This window comes from Eleutherodactylus coqui, chromosome 2, assembly GCF_035609145.1.
Source record: "Eleutherodactylus coqui strain aEleCoq1 chromosome 2, aEleCoq1.hap1, whole genome shotgun sequence".
In the NCBI taxonomy this organism is placed as follows: Eukaryota; Metazoa; Chordata; class Amphibia; order Anura; family Eleutherodactylidae; genus Eleutherodactylus; species Eleutherodactylus coqui.
Window position 1 is genome coordinate 563599 of NC_089838.1, and position 21756 is coordinate 585354.

The 21756-nt window shown below is 49.2% G+C and overlaps 1 protein-coding gene across 2 annotated transcripts in view; it reads left to right on the forward strand.

Annotated features, from left to right (window-relative positions):
• The window catches only part of LOC136610935 (glucose-fructose oxidoreductase domain-containing protein 1), a 54318-nt gene extending 45297 nt beyond the window's left edge, over nt 1–9021 (forward strand). For both annotated transcript variants that reach the window (XM_066590130.1, XM_066590129.1), the window contains exon 2: nt 609–9021. In XM_066590130.1, the coding sequence (XP_066446227.1) occupies nt 665–1528 (864 nt within the window). In that variant the 5' untranslated portion in view covers nt 609–664 and the 3' untranslated portion in view covers nt 1529–9021. The remainder of the gene's footprint in view (nt 1–608) is intronic.
• The last annotated feature ends 12735 nt before the right edge of the window (nt 9022–21756 follow it).

Here is a 21756-nt window from a genome sequence, read left to right on the forward strand (position 1 = left end):
GCGCCAGGTGTCGCAATGAATGCGAGAATAGGTGCAAAATACTGGCGCTACTTTTTCCCGAAAACCAGCAAGTATGACACATTTCAGGAATGCAGCCCCTTCCTCGAAGCCCCACGTGGTACCTAAGTAGACTTGGTTGTGCCCACAACTTCTATTGTGCCCAAGTAGTCACTGCTGTGTACCACCCATCATTTTTGAGGAAGTTGCTGCGTCCCCGAAACGCGTCCTCCTTACTGGTTTTAACAAATAAGAGAGGTCAGGTTTATGGGTCAGGGTCGCACCATCTCCCAGGGTAAGAAAATATTACCTGCCGCAGGTCCAACGCCAACAACCCGCTGAAACCAGTAGCGATAACCTTCCGTTCATGCATGCCCACTGGAGCCAATCACTGGTCTCGGTGGTCACATGACCGCTGAGCTCACCATCATAATTGCTTTTCTTGTCCTTTTAACCACAAAACGTAACAATTCTAATATTTTGTATGAATCGGTCAATATTTGTCGCAAACCTAAAAACCATCTAAACGTTTTTTCCCTGTAAGACTGCTGTGTGGTGTATATAAATATATATGTATATGTATGTCTAATGCTTCTGTTCTTGTCCTACAGGGATTGGCAAGAACGTCATCTGCGACAGAACAGCGACACCCCTTGACGCATTTCGAATGATGTCGGCTGCCCACTATTACCCCAAGCTTATGAGCATCATGGGAAATGTCTTGCGGTTCTTGCCGGCTTTCGTGAAGATGAAGCAGCTGATCCAAGAAGGATACGTGGGGGAACTTCAGGTGTGCGAAGTCCAGGTCCACAGCGGGAGCCTACTGGGAAAGAAATACAACTGGAGCTGCGACGATCTGATGGGCGGCGGCGGGCTGCATTCTGTCGGCAGCTACATCATAGACCTCTTGACCTTCCTCACCAACCAGAAAGCAGTGAAGGTCCACGGACTTCTGAAAACCTTCGTGAAGCAGACGGACCACATAAAAGGCATCCGACAGATAACCAGCGACGACTTCTGCACGTTCCAGATGGTCCTGGAGGGTGGAGTGTGCTGCACGGTGACCCTCAACTTCAACGTCCCCGGAGACTTCAAGCAAGATGTAATAGTTGTGGGGTCATCCGGTAGACTCATTGTAACGGGGACGGACCTCTACGGACAGCGGAACAGCTCCTCAGAGCGGGAACTGCTTCTGAAAGACTCCACGCCCGTCAGCAACTCCCTCTTGCCTGAAAAGGCTTTTAGCGACATTCCCTCTCCGTACCTGCTAGGGACTATCAAAATGGTGCAAGCGGTGCGGCAGGCGTTCCAAGACCAGGAAGACAGGAGAACGTGGGATGGCAGGCCGCTGACCATGGCGGCTACCTTTGACGACTGTCTCTACGCTCTTTGCGTAGTGGACACAATAAAGAAATCCAACCAGACTGGTGAATGGCAGAACATAGTCATCATGACGGAGGAGCCGGAGCTAAGCCCTGCGTACCTGATAAGCGAAGCCATGCGCCGCAGCCGGATGTCGTTGTACTGCTAGTGGACAGGGCCAGATGGGGAGATGTTGGCATTTGTAAATACGTGCTGCGTTGAGCGGGCATCCGTGTGCCTCGGCAGATGGCACAGATCTAGGGTATAACTTATGCATCTTTTTTATTACTGCTGTAGTCGGAAAGAATCTGGCCTTTCCACGGCAGGGAAGCTGTGAACACTTATCAGAATGTATTTTAGCGTGGGCTGATATGACGCCGTTCGTCTTTGAGCTCTAGAAGTGGGACGCCGTTGCGCATTTTCAAGGAAATCTGTTTTACCTGTAGAAAATGTCAATGTCACTTCTATACTAAGCGCTGAAGGCGGTGGTCCGCGTCCCGTATACGGTGTGTCGGCTGTTTACATGCTCCCTATACGCATAGTCCGCTACGGCTTATTTTACAAAGCACATTGCACAAGACTCTCACTTGAATGACTGTTCCTTGTCAGTAGTCTACTGTTTAGGACGTGAACCGCCATCGGAACCCGCGGTCTAGTTGTACTGTATAATAGTATGCATTAATGATCTTCTGGACCATTGTAATGGCTTCTAACAGCTTTCCAGGATTGGGACCCTCATAATTTATTGCTGAAGCCCCCATCCTTTCCAAGTTCCTATTTGGAGGGAGCCTGTAACGCTGAAAATGCAGTTAAATCTGTGGATCATATGTTATAGGGCAGGAGGAGCTGAGCAGATTGATATATATGTTTATGGGGAGAGACGCCGTAGAACTAGTCATACATTTATTTAAAACCTCTGCTCGTTCTGGGCCGAGTAGTCCAGTGGGCAGTCTAGGGCTCCTGCCCCGCCCACTGGACTCCTGCCCCGCCCACTGGACTCCTGCCCCACCCACTGGACTCCTTGACCCCAGATGAGCAGAGTGAATAAATAATTGAATCAATTACTAGTTCTACTGAATCGTCTCCCATATATATATATATATATATATATATATATAATCGATCTGCTCGTCTTGTTTTGCTCTTTTTCATGGTTCCGGTGGATTGGACAACATGTTCAACAGGATAAGTTCCCTTTAAATTCTATCATGCAGCTACACTGTGTGTATCCTTTCTGACTGATCTAGATTTCAGTTGCCTCCACCTATATAATATAAAGAATATACCTATTCCTCCTGCCCTGACCTATTGGTAACATTAGTAGCAGAGTACCGAATAAGTGCTGCGCGCTATGAAAGGACCCTACAGAGGGATAACCTCTGGGGGGCAGAAGTCCGACAGGTTGTCCCTGCGATAATCATTCCTGTGCTTTTACACAGAAGCGAGCATCGCTCAGTGAGTGGAGCATTCCGGCCCGCTTACCTCCATTCACAGTCCATAGATGGACTGCCTGTTTACACTAGCCAATCCGTCTGACCAATGGGAACAAGTTCTTATCCGTGGTTCAGTCGGGGCATGCATGTACAGGGAACGATAAGCGTTCACATCCCGCTGGATGCAGGAATCGGTTTATCGGCCCTGAGCGCTCCACAAGGCATATCCTACAGTTAAAGCAAACTTCCTGTTTCAGACCAAAATTCTGACTTGGGACCGGAGAAGGACCGGGGTGCAGATGGCCTCCAGTTGTACTCTGCCGGTCCGGATCAGGTTATTGACTGACGCAATCTTCACACTACCTAATCACCACAGTGTATTGGTAATGTTAGACTACCAATGCACTATACCCGCCTTCTGATTGGCATGGGCTGCTCATTTGATCAGTTGTGGCCAGTCAGAGAGCCGCGCACACTGGGCTTTAGGTTGTTAGAAAATTGCAATGGCCGGCCATCTAGGACACAGAACCGGAAAGTTGGAGGGATGACAGAGAGGAACAACGGCACGTGATATACCGCCCTCCCGCTCCGGTCCCAGGACAGCATTTGGTCCTGAAACCATAGGGGGGTTTTAAGGTGGCCACACATTACATAGAAGTAGGCCGATGGTTGGAGCAGTTGATGGAACGATCATCTGGTGAACATTCGTATCGCAGATGCGGCAGTACACATTGTAGTTCCTAGTGGCGTCAGAATAGTTCTGACTGGTCCCGCATGGTCAGTGACACCGAGCAACGGACGGAAAGCTCGGCGCAGACATTTTTCACAGATTGTTAGTGGATGAAAGATCTTTTGCTCGACTGTTGGACAAACGTTTCAAACATGGCCGACTTCTCAGACGATGACTGTCATTGGTTAGCTTAAATGTCACCCAAGGAACAATGGCTTTGGTTGAACTTGTCCTTTTTCATCTACTGTAGTGCGACGAGGCACCATGACTTGGAAGATTTAGCTCCCACTACGAATACCAGCGGTCACAGTAGAAGATGATCCCCAAAGAGAATGTACCCGACAACACAGTAGAGCGCCGCACCCCTCTGGCATTACTCAGAGAATTGCATCCCTGGACTTTAAATGCGTTTATCCCCTATCCACAGATCAGGGGATAAATGTCTGATCGCTGGGGGTCCGACCACTGGGACATTCTACACTGCCGCACCCGTCAGTTGTGCTCAGCAATCTCCCGTCGTCCCATAGAAGTGAATGGAGCAGTGGGCATGCGTGCTTCATTCACCCGGGTGCACCAGTCTTGGGATCACTGGGGGTTCCAGCGGTCGAGCCCCCCATGATCAGACATTTATCTGTGCATAGGAAATAAATGTCTTGAATGGAATATTTATATAATGTCAGAAAATAGATGTATTGGGCCTTCTCATCTCGTACAGCGGTGGCGTATCACCAGGACGTGATGTCACATCGCTAGGATACGTTTTTTACTTAAGGGCGTGTGCCGGGTGTTTAACGTGCTCAGAATATGGTGCAGAACTGTACTTGGAGGTCTGCCACGGCCCTTGCAGCATCCTCTGTGACAACTCTGAGCTCACTGAGAACCAGGATAGGTGTCAGGATTCAGTCATTGCCCTGAACACAAATAGAGTGACATTACTTGGCCCCGCTTCAAGTCAAGCAATTTGCAGATGATAATCATTTTTGCAGTAGACTTTAGTTAAACATTTTGCACCGCTTGTCTCCTGCAGCTTCTACATATCCTTGTATAAAGAAACTGCAGCCTGAGTCTTAATAGGAGATCCGTCGGTGAGGCTGGGTGGCTGTTTTTTAAGGCCCATTTACATTAAGCGATGATCACTCAAAAGTCGCTAAAAAGTGATCATTTGGGCGATATTCGTTGCGTCTAAACACACGGCCATCGTGCACTTTTTGTGCACTGCTAGCTGATCGTTAAATTCAGGTCAACCTAAAAATCATCCTGCGGTCTTATCAGGTCCGCACGCTGAGTTCTCCACAGAGAGTGCTAATAGCATTGTTACCCGTCGGAGAACAAAGGAGCTGAATGCAGATAAGAGCCCTCCGGCTGTTAACTGCATCAGCTAAGGCTTCATTTGCTGAGCAGCTACTAAATGGGCTTTTAGCCGTGGTCATAAATGAGCTAATAAGAAGGTGCAGGTGATGAGAGAACAGAGGGATACCCAGCCGTCCAGCCTCACTTACGGATCTCCTATTAAGACTCAGGCTGCAGTTTTTACGTACAGGAATAGGTAGAAGCTGCACAAGACAAGCGTTGCAAAATTTGTAATGAAACCCTATAGCAAAAAATGATTGTCAGCCCCAAAATGCATGCAAGTGACAGAAAAAACCCTCCCCCAAAAAAGGTGTCCGTCGCCTTTAAGCTCATGTCGGTGCCTTGAACCTTCTAGTGACCACTGAGGCCGTGTTGGCACCGTTGCGCTGCATCCTATTAGACGTGTGATTAGTTTTACGCCCATTTTTCTCTTCAGATGGATCCAATCCTTATACTGTGCGAACTGATTGGATCCGTCCGCCGATGTTCAGGTGATATTGGGGTGAAATATGTCTTCTGTAGAACAAAGCCTTGATGTCAGCAGAGCGGTCCGCAGGTATCGGTGCTGCACATGCCTCAGGCCACCAACGTACAGGTAGGGGATTTATGGGCATTCCCCTTTTTAAATGGGCTTTCATTTGGAGAGAAACACTTGAGCAAATAGTCTGGTTTATCTGCAAGTCGTGGCCAAAAGTTTTGAGACTGACAGAAATGTTGGTTTCCACACAGTCTGCTTCTTCGATGTTTCTGGATCTTTTAGTTGGATGTTTCTATAGTTATTGAAGCCCAATTCTAAGTATTTCATACAACTTTTACTGACAAATACCTCAACTTTATTCAATATTTACAGTGATGACCCTTAATGTTTAAGACTTCTGCAATCTGCCCGGGCATGCTGGATATCGGCATGTGGGCCAAATCCTGACTGATGACAACCCGTTCCTCCTAATCAGTGCTTGGAGTTCTGGGTTTTTGTTTGTCCATCCTTTTTGAGCACTGACCACAGGTTCTCAATGGGATTGAGATCCGGGGAGTTTCCTGGCCATGGAGCTCCATCATGCTGGAGCAAGCATTGTTCATCACCACATTGCTCTTGCAGGAGGTTCAGATTCCATTCTTCACGATCTCCTTGAAGTACTTGATGATCTGCTTGATTTATGGCCGGTTTACAAGCAGCAATGCCCTCGCCTGTGAAGCCCTTTTGATGGAAAGCAATGTTGTCTGCACGTGTTTCCTTGGAGGTAACCATGGTGGACAGAAGAAGACAATGATTTCAGCCACATCTCCCTTCTAAAGCCACCAGTCTGCTCCTATAATTAAGTCAGCATGACAGAGTGATATCAGCTGCCCTGTCCTCCTGACCTAACGAGGAGATCACTGAAGTGTTCGCAGGTCGTTTTGTGTCAGGGCGGAAATTCAGTGGAAATGGAGTTTTTCTGATTAAGCTTATTTTCCTGGCGAGGAATGACTTTGTAATTTATTTCATTTCCTCTGATCATCTTCATAACAATCTAGAGTTATCACTATAAAAACTGAAGCAGAAAACCAAAACTTGTGTCAGTCTCCAAACTGTTGGGCGTTACTGTATACCTATATATCTAAGGAACCTGCGGAGCAGCCGGCGGGCGGTCCAGACCTTCATTCTGTATACTCTGCAGGAATAGAACGTAGCTGGCCTTCTGTCATGCGTTGCAGTATATAAGCTACTACTAGTAGGTGCGGGTTGGCCTCGGGCACAGGCATGTGAGTCGTGCTCCGGCGGGGCTCTTGTTTAGTGACTTGTAGAGTGAACCTGTGATCTAAGCATTTACAATAGCGCTAATATCACCTAGAAGTAGTATCATGGGGCAGTAGACTGATTCGCTGATTCATTTCGCTGTCCATAATTAGTTCTTGGTCCCATCTGTATTCCCAACCGTGGCCGGTCCGATTCCGCTAAGTGGGGGGTAATCTGCTTGCTTTGTACTGCAGAGTAATGTGCATCTCTAGCCGAGTCTTACAGATCCGCCCAGGCTGGTATTTACTCAGTATGGCTGCTTCTAGAGATATTGCATGGCTTCAGGCTATATATGAGCTGCGATAACACAAGAGAAACGATAGATTCTGGAAGAAAATCCCCACTTGTCTGTAAATGGCAGAAAATGGCGAACGACTCTGTGAACTAGTGTGGAGGTGACGTAATGCGTGCTTCAGACTTGTACCGCTAGAATATTTGCAACTTTGTAATAAACTTAACGGCCCCTTTATTAAAGCCCCCCTCCCCCATCTAGTGGCGTTGGACTCCTTTGGCCCTCAGAGCCGCAGTTCATTGTGATGTAGATTCTACCAGGTGATGAAATGGCTCTGCAGGAATATTGGCCCCTGCGGACAGGAAGCTTCTTGTAGATAGAAGTGCTGATGTGTTCTGACCAGCTGACAGGAAGGGGTCAGCGATTCATGCTGCTTGCACCAAATTCTGACCTCCCATCAGCAGCAGACATCTGGCTCCATCTGCCCCGGTGATGGTTTTCCGCCTCTCAGTGAGTCTTGTCCCCTGGAATCTCATCTTTCTGTTCCTCTTAGACACAATGCGCTGGACCTCGTCATCTGCTGTTAACACCCATCCGGGTAAGGACCGGCGGGTTGGTACATTTGGACAGGGTAGTTTCCGGTGCTGTATCCCGCTGCTCCTGGCTGAGTAGTACCTGCTGGTCAGAACGAGTCCTGACCTCCTCCTCCGACCCTTGTTGGTGACAAGCTGCTTCCGTCCACGGGATCCGCTTCTGCTGGATGTTTGTCTCGATCACACCATATTTTTCACACCATTACACAGGAACCCCCCCGCGGTTGGCAGTGACATCTTGATCTAGCACCAGTGACCGGCCTCGTTGGAAGTCGCTCCGATCGCTGGATTTTCCCATCTATTGTGGATTCACACTGAAACTGATCCGCGGAAAACTTGTCATGTGACTTTATGCCGCACTCCGGGGTCACGGGGGGAATTACCATCCAGGGGGCGCCAATCATGAGGGAGCCGGGCTCTAATAAAGGGGACATTCAGTGTGTATTACCTTTAACAAGCCGGCCCTACCTGGACCCATTTATTTTTACTCTGATGCATCATGAATTGAAAAAATAGGCACTTTTTAGGGATTTTGTACATTTGGGGGTTTAATCGCCCTAGTCATGTTTTTATTTATTGGCTCCCAAGCACTGTTTTTATGTGACCTTTAGGCCTCATGTCCACTAGCAAAATGGAATTGCGGAATCCGCAGCGGATTTTGCCCATAGGGAATCATTGGCCATCCGCGGTCCATTAAATTGATTTTTGCACCCGCGGATGGGATTTTAATAGAATTGCGTTTTTCATAGATTTTAATAGAATTGCTCCATTTTACCGCGGATTCTGCGCGGATCGGCCATATTGCTATCACATTGATAGCAATGTGTGCGGATATCGCAATGCAAAAGACATAAGCAAATCTGCGGCATATTCTGTGCGGATTGTATTTTTCTAGTGCACATGAGGCCTCGGCTGTTTTTTAATGGTTTATTTTTGTTTCATGGACATGGATTTTCTTTTTTTGTCTGTTTTATTGGGGTAATGTGTAAAAAAAAAAAAAGTTAAATTATATATATTTTTTAAATTATTCTTTAAATGTGCTCATTTCCCCTTTAAGACATAGTGTGTTCAGTCACCAGTGATGGTTTTTTCTTATCTTTATGTGTTTTTAACATATTACATCCTCCGTGAGGTCAAGCAATCCTATAACATCCGATCTCTGAGGTCGTTTACCATATCGGCAATGTGACCATGTGACCTCAGGCTAAATCCAGCCGGGCCGCTGCAGAAAGAAGATGTGTAACCTGGGACATCATTAATAAGAGGACGTTTAATTAGCAGTTAATTAGTGTCATTTCTCTCATAAACTGCTGTCGGCTTTCTATTCTATTTATCAGACTTTGAAGAGTTAATGAATGTATCATCATGTGTGATGGCAATCAAGCCTTTACTGAACAGACGTGTCTACCCAATGAAGTGTTCTGCCTGTATCCGCTCGGCGCCCTTACAGACGGGTAGGACGTTTCCGGTTTTCTGTGAACGTTTGTCTTAAGGCCGCATGGTTAATAAATCATGGAATGGACACAATAAAGCCTGCGCTTATCTGGTGTTGAAGTCCAAGTTTCTTTGTAGTCATTTGCCGTAGCTTCTCCAGTATTACGTTCTACACGGCCGAGTCCCATTATTATGACCACCTCCTACTGTCAGCGGCGGCAGTGCCCATGAAGCCAGAGATGGGTATATAAGGGTGTGACAGGCCGCCTGCTCACAGATCACTCGTCAGCGGTAGACCGGCAGTTTATCAAAAGGGATGATTATTGGCTTTCGGGCCGAGGGCGGCGCAGTTTGTGAAATGTTCACATTCTACTATTGCAGAAAATAAGCCGTCGCAGCGCCCTGTCCGTGGAAACATAAAAGCCTCGTGGGACTTGGAATGCAAGGATTAAAGAAAAATAATTATGGTGCAAAAGTGGAAAAACCTAGGAAAAAAGTAATGATTTTGGAACTCTCGTAATTGTACCGACCCGCAGTCATTGGGACGGCACAACTAACGCTGTGAAGACAAACTGGCTGAACTCGGGGCTTTTCTCTGTGCCGTCTAATAAAAAGTTAATAAAAGTTATAATACATTATATGAACACAAAAATGGTAACAATAACAACTAGTTTGTCGTAAAAACAAGCCCTCATACGGCCGTGTCGACAGAAAATACAAAGTTACTGCTTTTGAAAAGTGCAAATGAAAATCCCCCCCCCAAATCCTTACCAGTGTCACTAAAGGGTTAATGAACCTCCCATAAATATAACACAATACATAACCCGAACCCGATGGGCATCATAAATAAAAGGCCAAAGCCAATACCTCAAACACATATAAGGGCAGACAGTGACGTTAAAGTGCTCCCCCAAGTGGAACGAAGTGTAAGTACAGGTGAGCGTGCAACATATAAAGCAGTAGAGGGATAAAAGAACAAAGTAAACAAAAATCCATCAATTATATAGAAAGATATTTGTATAAAGGACACCAAAATGTACAAATACAAAGCCCACAGTGTGCGGCTCCAGCCAGACGGAAATACAACCCATTCATCTGAGTGAGTGCATTCATGTAGGATTGTTTTTTTTTTTTTAGGATGAATAGCGTAGTGACCGAGGCACAAGGCGCACCACTGAGGAGATGGCGGGGTAGCTGTTAGGGTTGTCACGGTGGCACTACCAACTCCTTCCCTGACGGACGCGTGTGACCCTTAGCCAAGGCACTGGCAGGCCTCTCCAGGCAACACTAGAGCAGTGGTTACCTGAATAAATGGTGTAGTGGACTGGAAGAATCTTGTCACGGGTGACGCCACCATTCCTTACTCCCAGGGATATCTGACGGGAAATAAGAGTCCACACACGGTTAACTTGATAAACTCAGTTGCTGGGAACGGTCAACAACTGGAACTTTACTTGCAGATAAATATCTCGGTATAAGCTCACAATTTTCTGTGGGTAATTTCACACACCAGTGCAGGAAAAACAATGACGGAGGTCACAGAGGAAACAGAATGATACCGGGCCTACAGTCCTAGCTATCTGTATGACTCCGCTCCTGGACACACACACTGCAGGACACAGGATGACACTGGGCCTACAGTCCTAGTTATCTCTATGACTCCGCTCCGGGACACAGGATGACACCGGGGCTACAGTCATAGTTATCTCTATGACTCCGCCCCTGGACACACACACTCTGGTACACAGGATGACACCGGGCTTACAGGCGTAGTCATCTGTATGATTCCGCTCCTGGAAGTGGAGTCATACAGATTTGCACTGGGAGCACTGGCCCTTTAACAAATAATGCAAGAGAAATCATAGAAGATGATGGGGGGAAAGCTGAATCTATTAAATACTTTTTTCTCAAGTGTATTCGCGAAGGAAAAAGAAATGTCACACGAGATGCAGGGGGATGAAATGAACCCCCCACAAAATATCACCTGCCTAACACAGGAGGTCAAAAAAGATTAAAATCGACAAATCGTCTGGCCCAGATGGAATACATCCAAGGTTTCTAAGGGAACTAAGTGATGTGATAGCTAGGCCGCTATATCTAATATTTATGGATACTACCAAGACCGGGGTTGTACCATTGGATTGGCGCATTGCCAACGTGGTTGCAATTTACAAAAAGGGGTCTAGAAGAGAGCCTGGTAACTACAGGCCGGTAAGTCTCACTTCAGTAACGGGAAAAATATTCGAGGGGTTTCTCAGAGAGGCCATCCTAGAATACCTCAAGGAGAACAACAGCATTACTTCTCACCAGCACGGGTTCATGAAGGGTCGATCATGTCAGACCAATCTGATCAGCTTCTACCATGAAGTAAGCTCTAGGCTGGACCTGGGAGAGTCTATTGATCTCGTATATCTGGACTTCTCTAAAGCATTTGACACCGTGCTGCATAATAGGCTAATATACAAAATGAGAAGCTCGGATTGGGTGAAAACGTGTGTAATTGGGTAAAGAATTGGCTCAGAGATAGAAAGCAGAGGGTGGTAATAAACGGTTCGTACTCTGATTGGGCCCCCGTCGCTAGTGAGGGGCCATAGGATTCAGTATTAGGCCCCATTCTGTTCAATATATTTATCAACGACCTGATAGAGGGGCTGCACAGTAATATATCAATATTTGCAGATGATACAAAATTATACAATATAATTAATACAACGGAGGACAATGTGCGGCTACAAACGGACCAAGATAAGCCGGGGGCTTGGGCAGAAAAATGGCAAATGAAAATCAATGTTGAGAAATGTAAAGTTCTGCACATGGGCAGGAGAAACGGACGTCACCAATATACACTAAATGGAGTACTGCAAGGGAAAAGACCTGGGGTACTAGTGGGCTGTAGACTTAACTGGAGCAACCAATGCCAGTCAGCTGCTGCAAAAGCTAATAAAGTCTTGGGGTGCAGTGACCCCTTAACTCTCCAGGACGTACATTTATGCCCTGCAGCATTGGGGTATGTATGAAGAGAGATTGTGGGGCGACCGCTCCATACAGCGCGGGTGTCAGCTGTTTATTACAGCTGACACCTGCGGGCAATAGCTGCAATCATCCTCTCGGCTGATCAATGCTATTAACCCTTTTAAATGACAGCTGCATTTGAATCTCACAATGTTCAAAGGTCCTGTACGGCCCTGCCGCAATGAGATTGCAGGGAGCCGTGTGGGTGTCATGGCAGCCGGGGCCCTCTGAGAGGCCCCATGGCTGTCTTGGCAGACTGCCTATCAAGCCGTCCCCGTGGGGTGGCCTGATAGTCTGCCTGTCAGATCACAGAATGAGGTGGTATTAGTGTATCTTGACGCCACCAGGAAGCCCTGGTGGAGTCAAGATTGACAGATGGTAACGCCCCATGAACGTGATTGGCTGCTGATGTGTGTTGGCTGCAGGTCCTGGCAGCCCACTAACCAAATGTTGTGGCACCAATCCAGGCCGCCCTGTAACTGAGTTGGTTAGCGGAGCCTGCTGCATCGGAAAGCCACTTTCCCATCCGCAGGTACAGGAGACGGCACCGCGCTGTGTGTGGAAGAGCACAGCAGGGTGGCCATGAGGCAGTGCACAGTGCCGTTACTGTCCCATCCTCCAGATGTGTATAAGATTCCGCTTGGCTGCAGGGAGGACTCAGCGACAGCGTTCCACTATGTGCCAGACGCCGACCTGCCACAGCAGCAGAAGACCGCCGCGCTACTGCTGGACACAAGGATTCCCCGCACACAACCTTTGGACAGCAGGGAGGCCCCATCGGTGGGGGAGTGACAGTTACAGCCACCGCCCACACACAGCTGGGAGGCCGTGGGAGAGGCGGTGACCTGCTGTTACAGCACTGGAGCAGAGCGGCATCAGCAGGGGAACCGGCCGCAGACACCATCACAAGGAGGGCGTCGGAAAAGACAGTGACCTGCGCTAGCAGTGCTGCAGCAGAGCACCGGCTAACATACACGGACGGCTATTCACTTCCAACGCCGCTTCCCACTGTACTGTACTGCAGTTTAGCTCCTTCCAGGACCTTAACATCTTGACCCAATCGGGAGCAAGGGGTGTGACAGGGGCATTCCTCCTGTCAAACTCCTGGCTTTCGGTGGCGTCAAGATGCACTAATACCGTATGAGGTAATACTACAGGAGCGATCAAAGCATCGCAAGTTGTGGTCCCCTAGGGGGGGGGCTAAAAAAAAAGTAAAAACAAGATTAATAAGTAAAAGTTTTACTAATTGTAAAAAAAAAAAGTAATAAAAGTTAAAATCATCCCCTTTTGCCATATGTACAAAAAAAACTAAATCATAAAATAAAAATACATATTTGGTGTCGCTGCATCTATGAAAGTCCGATCTATCAAAGTTTCGCATTATTTATCCTGCATGCCCAGAACAAATGCAATAAAAAGCGATCAAAAAGTCATATATTTTCCGAAATAGTACTAACGTAAACTACAGGATTTATCGCAAAAAATGAGCCCTCGTCTACGGAAAGATAAAAAAGTTATCGCGTGCAGAAAATGATTGAAAAAAATGTCTGAAAAAAACTGAAGTAGTGCAGCAAAAAAAAAAAACTAGACAAGTGTGGTATCGTAGTAATCGTACGACCCATAGAATCAAGGTATGAGGCCATTATTGTTGCAGTTTGTGCGCAGTAGAAACAAGACGCACCGAAAGATGGCGGAATGTCGTTTGTTTTGTTTTTTTTCATTTTACTTTACTTAGAATTTTTAAAAAGTTTTCCAGTACATTAAATAGTAATAATGAAAACTACAACTCATCCTGCAACAAACAACCCCGTACAGCGACGGCGATGGGTAAATAAGGGAGTTACGAAAAACAAAAATAAAAAAAAGAAGGGCCGCGTCATTAAGGGGTTAATACATTCAGGGACTGTCCGGCAGGTTAAAAGTTACAATGTTAAATCTATGGGTGGCGCTGCTGTGCTTCAGGCATGTGCTGGAATGAGTGAAGCGTTGCTAAGCAACACAGCATACACTGCTAAGCTGCAACATGCACTGCCCAACCAAGAGTGATAGAGAGAGAGCAATAGAGAGGGAGCGATAGAGAGACAGACAAAGAGAGAGGGAGCGATAGAGAGAGACAGAGGGACAGAAAGAGAATGAAAGAGACAGAGCGATACAGAGACAGAAAGAGAGAGAGACATAGAGATAGGAGAAAAATGAAAAAAGAAAAATGTTCTGCGCCCCAAGGGGTCACATAAAGGCGCAGCGACAATCCTTGGAGCTGCGGGCAGAATCCGCTGAAATAGTGGGAAATGAAGGCAGAAATAATCCAGCGACGATATAAAATCCTCACGTAGAAACGTCTGAACATAAACTACATGCAAGAGCGCCTTGCGGGACTCAGTCTGAATAGCGGATGCCCCTCTGGTCTGAGTTTTATGAGTGATCTATCCTTCATTATTTCATTACATTGGGTGCAAAAACATCAAATAATCAGATGAAGGCGAAGAGACGGGCAACCAAACCAGCAGGAAAAGCCAAAAGGCCTCATGTCCACTCAAAAAATGCAATCCGCGCAGAAGCTGCAGTGGATTTCCACGGCGGATTCCGCGCGGATTTGCTTTAAATGGTCTTTTTTTGCATGCAGATATCCGCACACATTGCTATCAATGTTGCCGATCCACGCAGAATCTGCGGCAGAATGGAGCATGCCGCGTTTTTTCTCCCGCGCATGAAAAACGCAACTCTTTTAAAATGCCATCCGCGGGTGCAAAAATCAATTTAATGGACCCGCAGATGGCAATGATTCCCTAGGGTCCTGTGATAGCCATAGCAGTGCTGTTTGTACAATGGCCGAGCCGAGCGTGCCAAAGTGAGGGAGACCACGAGGGTTGTAGAAGGGTTATGAGGAGAACTACAGAGCCCAGCTACACCCCTCAGTTTGTGTGGAGAACTACAGAGCCCACCCCTCAGTCTGTAAGGAGAACTACAGAGCCCAGCTACACCCCTCAGTCTGTGAGAACTACAGAGCCCAGCTACACCCCTCAGTCTGTGTGGAGAACTACAGAGCCCAGCTACAGCCCCTCAGTCTGTAAGGAGAACTACAGAGCCCAGCTACAGCCCTTAGTTTGTAAGGAGAACTACAGAGCCCAGCTACAGCCCTCAGTCTGTAAGGAGAACTACAGAGCCCAGCTACACCCCTCAGTCTGTGAGAACTACAGAGCCCAGCTACACCCCTCAGTCTGTGTGGAGAACTACAGAGCCCAGCTACAGCCCTCAGTCTGTGAGGAGAACTACAGAGCCCAGCTACACCCCTTAGTCTGTGAGAAGAACTACAGAGCCCAGCTACACCTCTCAGTCTTTGTGGAGAACTACAGAGCCCAGCTACACCCCTCAGTCTTTGTGGAGAACTACAGAGCCCAGCTAAACCCCTCAGTCTGTGAGGAGAACTACAGAGCCCAGCTATACCCTTCAGTCTGTGAGAAGAACTACAGAGCCCAGCCACAGCCCTCAGTCTGTGAGGAGAACTACAGAGCCCAGCTACACCCCTCAGTCTTTGTGGAGAACCACAGAGCCCAGCTACACCCCTCAGTCTGTGAGGAGAACTACAGAGCCCAGCTACACCCCTCAGTCTGTGTGGAGGACTAAAGAGCCCAGCTACAGCCCCTCAGTCTGTGAGAACTACAGACCCAGAACATGGCTGACCACTGCCTACCAGCAGAGATACCATAGAGATCATTACCTGACAGCTCCATCATCTCTGACTCTCCTCCGTATGTTTGGGTAAGGAAATCCTCCTCTGAGTCCCTGAGATATTTGTGTCACTATGGTAACTTAGATAAAACTACCAGACCCTCCTGACTGAGGAGACACAAAGCCTCTGTGAGATACCTGTGTGTGACGCCATGAGGAGGAGCGCTCTGTGAGATACCTGTGTGTGACTCTGAGGAGGAGCGCTCTGTGAGGTACCTGTGTATGAGATCATGAGGAGGAGCGCTCTGTGAGATACCTGTGTGTGACGCCATGAGGAGGAGCGCTCTGTGAGATACCTGTGTGTGACTCCGAGGAGGAGCGCTCTGTGAGGTACCTGTGTATGAGATCATGAGGAGGAGCGCTCTGTGAGGTACCTGTGTATGAGATCATGAGGAGGAGCGCTCTGTGAGGTACCTGTGTGTGACACCAGGGAGGAGCGCTCTGTGAGGTACCTGTGTGTGACGCCATGAGGAGGAGCGCTCTGTGAGGTACCTGTGTGTGACGCCATGAGGAGGAGCGCTCTGTGAGGTACCTGTGTGTGACACCAGGGAGGAGCGCTCTGTGAGGTACCTGTGTGTGACGCCATGAGGAGGAGCACTCTGTGAGGTACCTGTGTATGAGATCATGAGGAGGAGCGCTCTGTGAGATACCTGTGTGTGACGCCATGAGGAGGAGCGCTCTGTGAGGTACCTGTGTGTGAGATCATGAGGAGGAGCGCTCTGTGAGATACCTGTGTATGAGATCATGAGGAGGAGCGCTCTGTGAGGTACCTGTGTGTGACGCCATGAGGAGGAGCGCTCTGTGAGGTACCTGTGTATGAGATCATGAGGAGGAGCGCTCTGTAAGGTACCTGTGTGTGACACCAGGGAGGAGCGCTCTGTGAGGTACCTGTGTGTGACACCATGAGGAGGAGCGCTCTGTGAGGTACTTGTGTGTGACGCCATGAGGAGGAGCGCTCTGTGAGATACCTATGTGTGACACCAGGGAGGAGCGCTCTGTGAGGTACCTGTGTGTGACGCCATGAGGAGGAGCACTCTGTGAGGTACCTGTGTGTGACGCCATGAGGAGGAGCGCTCTGTGAGGTACCTGTGTGTGACGCCATGAGGAGGAGCGCTCTGTGAGGTACCTGTGTGTGACGCCATGAGGAGGAGCGCTCTGTGAGGTACCTGTGTGTGACGCCATGAGGAGGAGCGCTCTGTGAGGTACCTGTGTGTGACGCCATGAGGAGGAGCGCTTTGTGAGGTACCTGTGTGTGACACCAGGGAAGAGCGCTCTGTGAGGTACCTGTGTGTGACGCCATGAGGAGCGCTCTGTGAGATACCTGTGTGTGACGCCATGAGGAGGAGCGTTCTGTAAAGTACCTGCGTGTGATGCCATGAGGAGGAGCGCCCTGTGAGGTACCGGTGTGTGACATCATGAGGAGGAGCGCTCTGTTAGGTACCTGTGTGTGACGCCATGAGGAGGAGCGCTCTGTGAGGTACCTGTGTGTGACTCCGAGGAGGAGCGCTCTGTGAGATACCTGTGTGTGACGCCTTGAGGAGGAGCGTTCTGTGAGGTACCTGCGTGTAATGCCATGAGGAGGAGCGCTCTGTGAGGTACCTGTGTGTGACGCCATGAGGAGGAGCGTTCTGTGAGGTACCTGTGTATGAGATCATGAGGAGGAGCGCCCTGTTAGGGACCTGTGTGTGACATCATGAGGAGGAGCGTTCTGTGAGGTACCTGTGTGTGATGCCATGAGGAGGAGTGCCCTGTTAGGTACCGGTGTGTGACATCATGAGGAGGAGCGCTCTGTGAGGTACCTGTGTGTGACGCCATGAGGAGGAGCGCTCTGTGAGGTACCTGTGTGTGACGCCATGAGGAGGAGCGCTTTGTGAGGTACCTGTGTGTGACACCAGGGAAGAGCGCTCTGTGAGGTACCTGTGTGTGACGCCATGAGGAGCGCTCTGTGAGATACCTGTGTGTGACGCCATGAGGAGGAGCGTTCTGTAAAGTACCTGCGTGTGATGCCATGAGGAGGAGCGCCCTGTGAGGTACCGGTGTGTGACATCATGAGGAGGAGCGCTCTGTTAGGTACCTGTGTGTGACGCCATGAGGAGGAGCGCTCTGTGAGGTACCTGTGTGTGACTCCGAGGAGGAGCGCTCTGTGAGATACCTGTCAGGACAGTGTCCGGGATATGGGGGTCCCTGAGATATCCCGCAACCCCTGTCCCTGCCTACTTGCCCCCCTGGGCTAACCCCCAGGGCGACAACTGGGCGACGGTCCCTACCCTCACTAGGGAAGCGGGACACGGGAGACAAACAGACACTGAGACAAACAACGGTAGAATGGTCAGACAATCCGGGTCGGCAACAAGAGGGTACGCAGTACAGAGGGGTCAGGCAAAACGTAGTCAAGTCCAAAAGCAGGTGTCAGAAAAGCCGAGGTCACAAGAGCAGTCAGGATAAACGCGGGTGCAGCTGGAGAACCAAACTAACACTGGCAAGGCCTGAAAGGAAAACACACATATTTAAATGCTGTCAGTGCTCCCGCCCCAGAAGCTGATTGGGGCGGGGAGCCTGACAGCAGCAGGGCTAATCAGGGAGGTGCTGGGGGCACGCCCCCAGTCTTGCAGCACAGACCGTTACTAGGGAAGCCAGCCTGGTAGTCAAGTGACTAGAAGCACCAGCTGCCTCCCTAGCAACCCGGCGGCGACCAGTCTTACAGCGGCCCGGGGAGATCACCAGAACCGGGGCTCCCCTACGCCGCACTCCTGTAGCCCGGGTGGCAGGACCGGTGGTGCGGGCACGGGGGCCCCGAGAGTTGCAGGTTCTGACAGTACCCCCCCTTCTACGGGGGGACACCGGACCCCCATGGCCCGGTGCGGGCTTAAGCGGGAAAGCCCTGTGGAATGACTGGACTAGGCGTGGCGCATGAACGTCCCTGGCAGGGACCCACGTCCTATCCTCAGGGCCAAATCCTCTCCAGTGGACCAGGTACTGCAGCCCACCTCTAACCCGTCGGGCATCCACAAGCCTTTCTACTTCATACTCCAGTTCCCCCTGTACCAAAGAGGGAGGAGGCGGGTTCTGGGTGGGGAGAACTGGAGTCACATACTTCTTAAGCAAGTTCTTGTGAAAAACCTTGTGGACCTTCCAGGGGTCAGGAAGTGCCAACTTATATGCCACCGGGTTGATAACCTGAGAAACCGTAAATGGGCCAATGAACCGAGGAGCAAGTTTCAGGGAGGGAACCTTAAGTCTCAGATTCTTGGATGATAATAAAACCTGCTCCCCGACCACAAAAGGTGCAGAGATAGTCCGTCTTTTATTTGCGTATTTACGCAGTTTCTCTTGGGAACCCTGAAGGTTCTTACGAACCTGGGCCCAAACTGTGCACAGTTCTTCAGCGGATATATCAGCGGCCGGATTGTTCGAGACAAAAGGAGTAGAAAGCGAGAACCGGGGATGAAACCCATAGTTACAAAAAAAAGGTGACAGTTGGGTCGACGAGTTACCATGGTTGTTAATAGCAAATTCGGCGAGAGGTAAGTAGTTGGCCCACTGATACTGGTTATCAGAGACAAACAGTCGCAGATACTGGATAAGTTCTTGATTCATCCGTTCCGTTTGTCCGTTACTCTCGGGATGGAAAGCGGAGGAAAAGGACAAATTAACGTTTAGATTTTTACAGAAGGCTCGCCAGAAGCGAGCGACGAACTGAACCCCTCTATCTGACACAATATCCTCGGGGATCCCATGTAACCGAACAATCTCCTTGATGAACATCTCAGACAAAAGTTTGGCGTTAGGCAACTTGCCAAGCGGAACAAAATGAGACATTTTAGAGAAACGGTCAACTATTACCCAAATGACCGTATTCCCCAGCGAGGATGGCAGATCAGTAATAAAATCCATGGACAAATGGGACCATGGCCTGGACGGAATGGGCAAGGGCAGAAGAGGCCCCTCAGGACGTCTCCTGAGGTTCTTCCCCCTTGCGCAAACCGGGCACGCGGACACAAATACCCGTACATCCTTGGCCATGTGCGGCCACCAATAGAGTCTGGCCGCTAACTCCAGAGTACCCCTGATGCCGGGGTGTCCAGCTAGGACTGAAGCATGTGTCTCCTCTAACACTTTCAATCTCAGTGATAACGGGACAAATAATTTACCTTCCGGAAGGGCTTCAGGAGCCGATTGTTGAGCGGCGTAAATGAGAGGTGAAAGGTCGGAGGAGACAGCCGCGAGGACCACCCCAGGGGAGAGAATGCTCTCAGGCTCCGGCTCGGAAGGTTCCGGAGAACCAAAACTCCTAGACAGGGCATCAGCCTTGACATTCTTAGAACCGGGTCTATAGGTAACAACAAAATTGAACCGAGAGAAAAACAAGGCCCAGCGGGCTTGCCGAGCATTTAACCTCTTAGCGGAATCTAGATAGGTGAGGTTTTTATGGTCTGTGAGTACCGTGATCTGGTGATGGGCTCCTTCCAAAAAATGCCTCCACTCTTCGAAAGCCCACTTAATCGCCAGCAATTCCCGGTTGCCTATATCATAGTTCCGTTCGGTGGAAGAAAACTTCCTCGAAAAATAGGCACACGGTCTAAGGTTGGTGAGAGTGGAGGGACCTTGGGACAGTACCGCTCCCACACCAAACTCAGAGGCATCTACCTCCACCACAAAAGGGCTGGACAGATCCGGTTGTACTAGGACAGGTGCAGAAGAGAACGCCGCCTTTAGGGTATCGAAGGCCCTCAGAGCCTCAGAAGACCAGGTCCTCACATCTGCCCCCTTTCTGGTGAGGTCAGTTAGAGGTTTAGCCACCACGGAGAAGTCTTTAATGAATTTGCGATAGTAGTTGGCGAAGCCGAGGAAGCGTTGAAGGGCTTTCAACGACCCTGGCTGGGCCCACTCCGTGATGGCCTTCACCTTTTCAGGATCCATCTGGAAGTCGCATGGCGTGATGATATACCCCAAAAATGATATCTTTTGTACCCCGAAAACACATTTCTCGAGTTTAGCAAACAGCTTGTTATGTCTGAGTCGAGCTAGCACAGTCTGAACGTGAGTATGGTGACTCGGCCAGTCGGAGGAAAAAATCAAAATGTCGTCTAGATATACAACCACGAACACCCCCATGATATCCTGAAACACTGAGTTCATGTACCCCTGAAAAATGGCGGGGGCGTTACACAATCCAAAAGGCATAACTAGGTATTCAAAATGCCCGAGGGGCGTATTGAAGGCGGTTTTCCACTCATCCCCCTCCCGAATGCGGATGAGGTTGTATGCTCCCCTGAGATCAAGTTTAGAAAACCATCGGGCACCAGCGACCTGGTTGAGGAGGTCAGGAATGAGTGGAAGAGCATACTGGTTTCGGACTGTGATTTTATTTAGCTCTCTATAGTCAATACAGGGCCGGAGACCCCCATCCTTCTTCTCAACGAAGAAAAACCCGGCACCCACCGGGGATTCTGAGGGCCGGATGTGCCCCTTGGCCAGACTGTCGTGGATGTAGTCCCTCATGGATTCTCTCTCTGGGACCGTAACGTTATAAATGCGGCCCTTAGGAAGTTTGGCCCCAGGAATCAAGTCTATTTTACAGTCCCATTCCCTATGAGGGGGCAGAGCTTCAGATAGTTGTTTGGAGAACACGTCAGAAAACTCGGAGAGGTATTCTGGTAGGGGGGTCCCCTCGCAGGTGGAGATTCCCACCTTCACCGCACAAAGGTGGTTGACACAGCGGGGACCCCACTTTACCAGTTCCAACGTGTCCCAATTTACTACCGGGTTGTGCTCCCGGAGCCAGGGGAGGCCTAGGACGACGTCCACAGACAAATCTCTCATCACTAGAAAGGTGCAGGTTTCCACGTGTAAGGCTCCTATCGTAAACCTTACTTCAGGGGTAACCAGATTAACCACCCCTGCTTGCAATGGAGTGGAGTCCACTCCTGAAACCAGAATCGGAGTCTCTAAACGTAACAAAACTCCGGACAGTTGAGCAACGAAATTAAAGTTAACGAAATTAGCCGCAGCCCCAGAATCAACAAAGGCTTGCCCAGTACGGTGGAAAGCATGAAATTCTAGGGTGCAAGGCACTAACATCTTGGACAACACAGGGAGTACCTTGG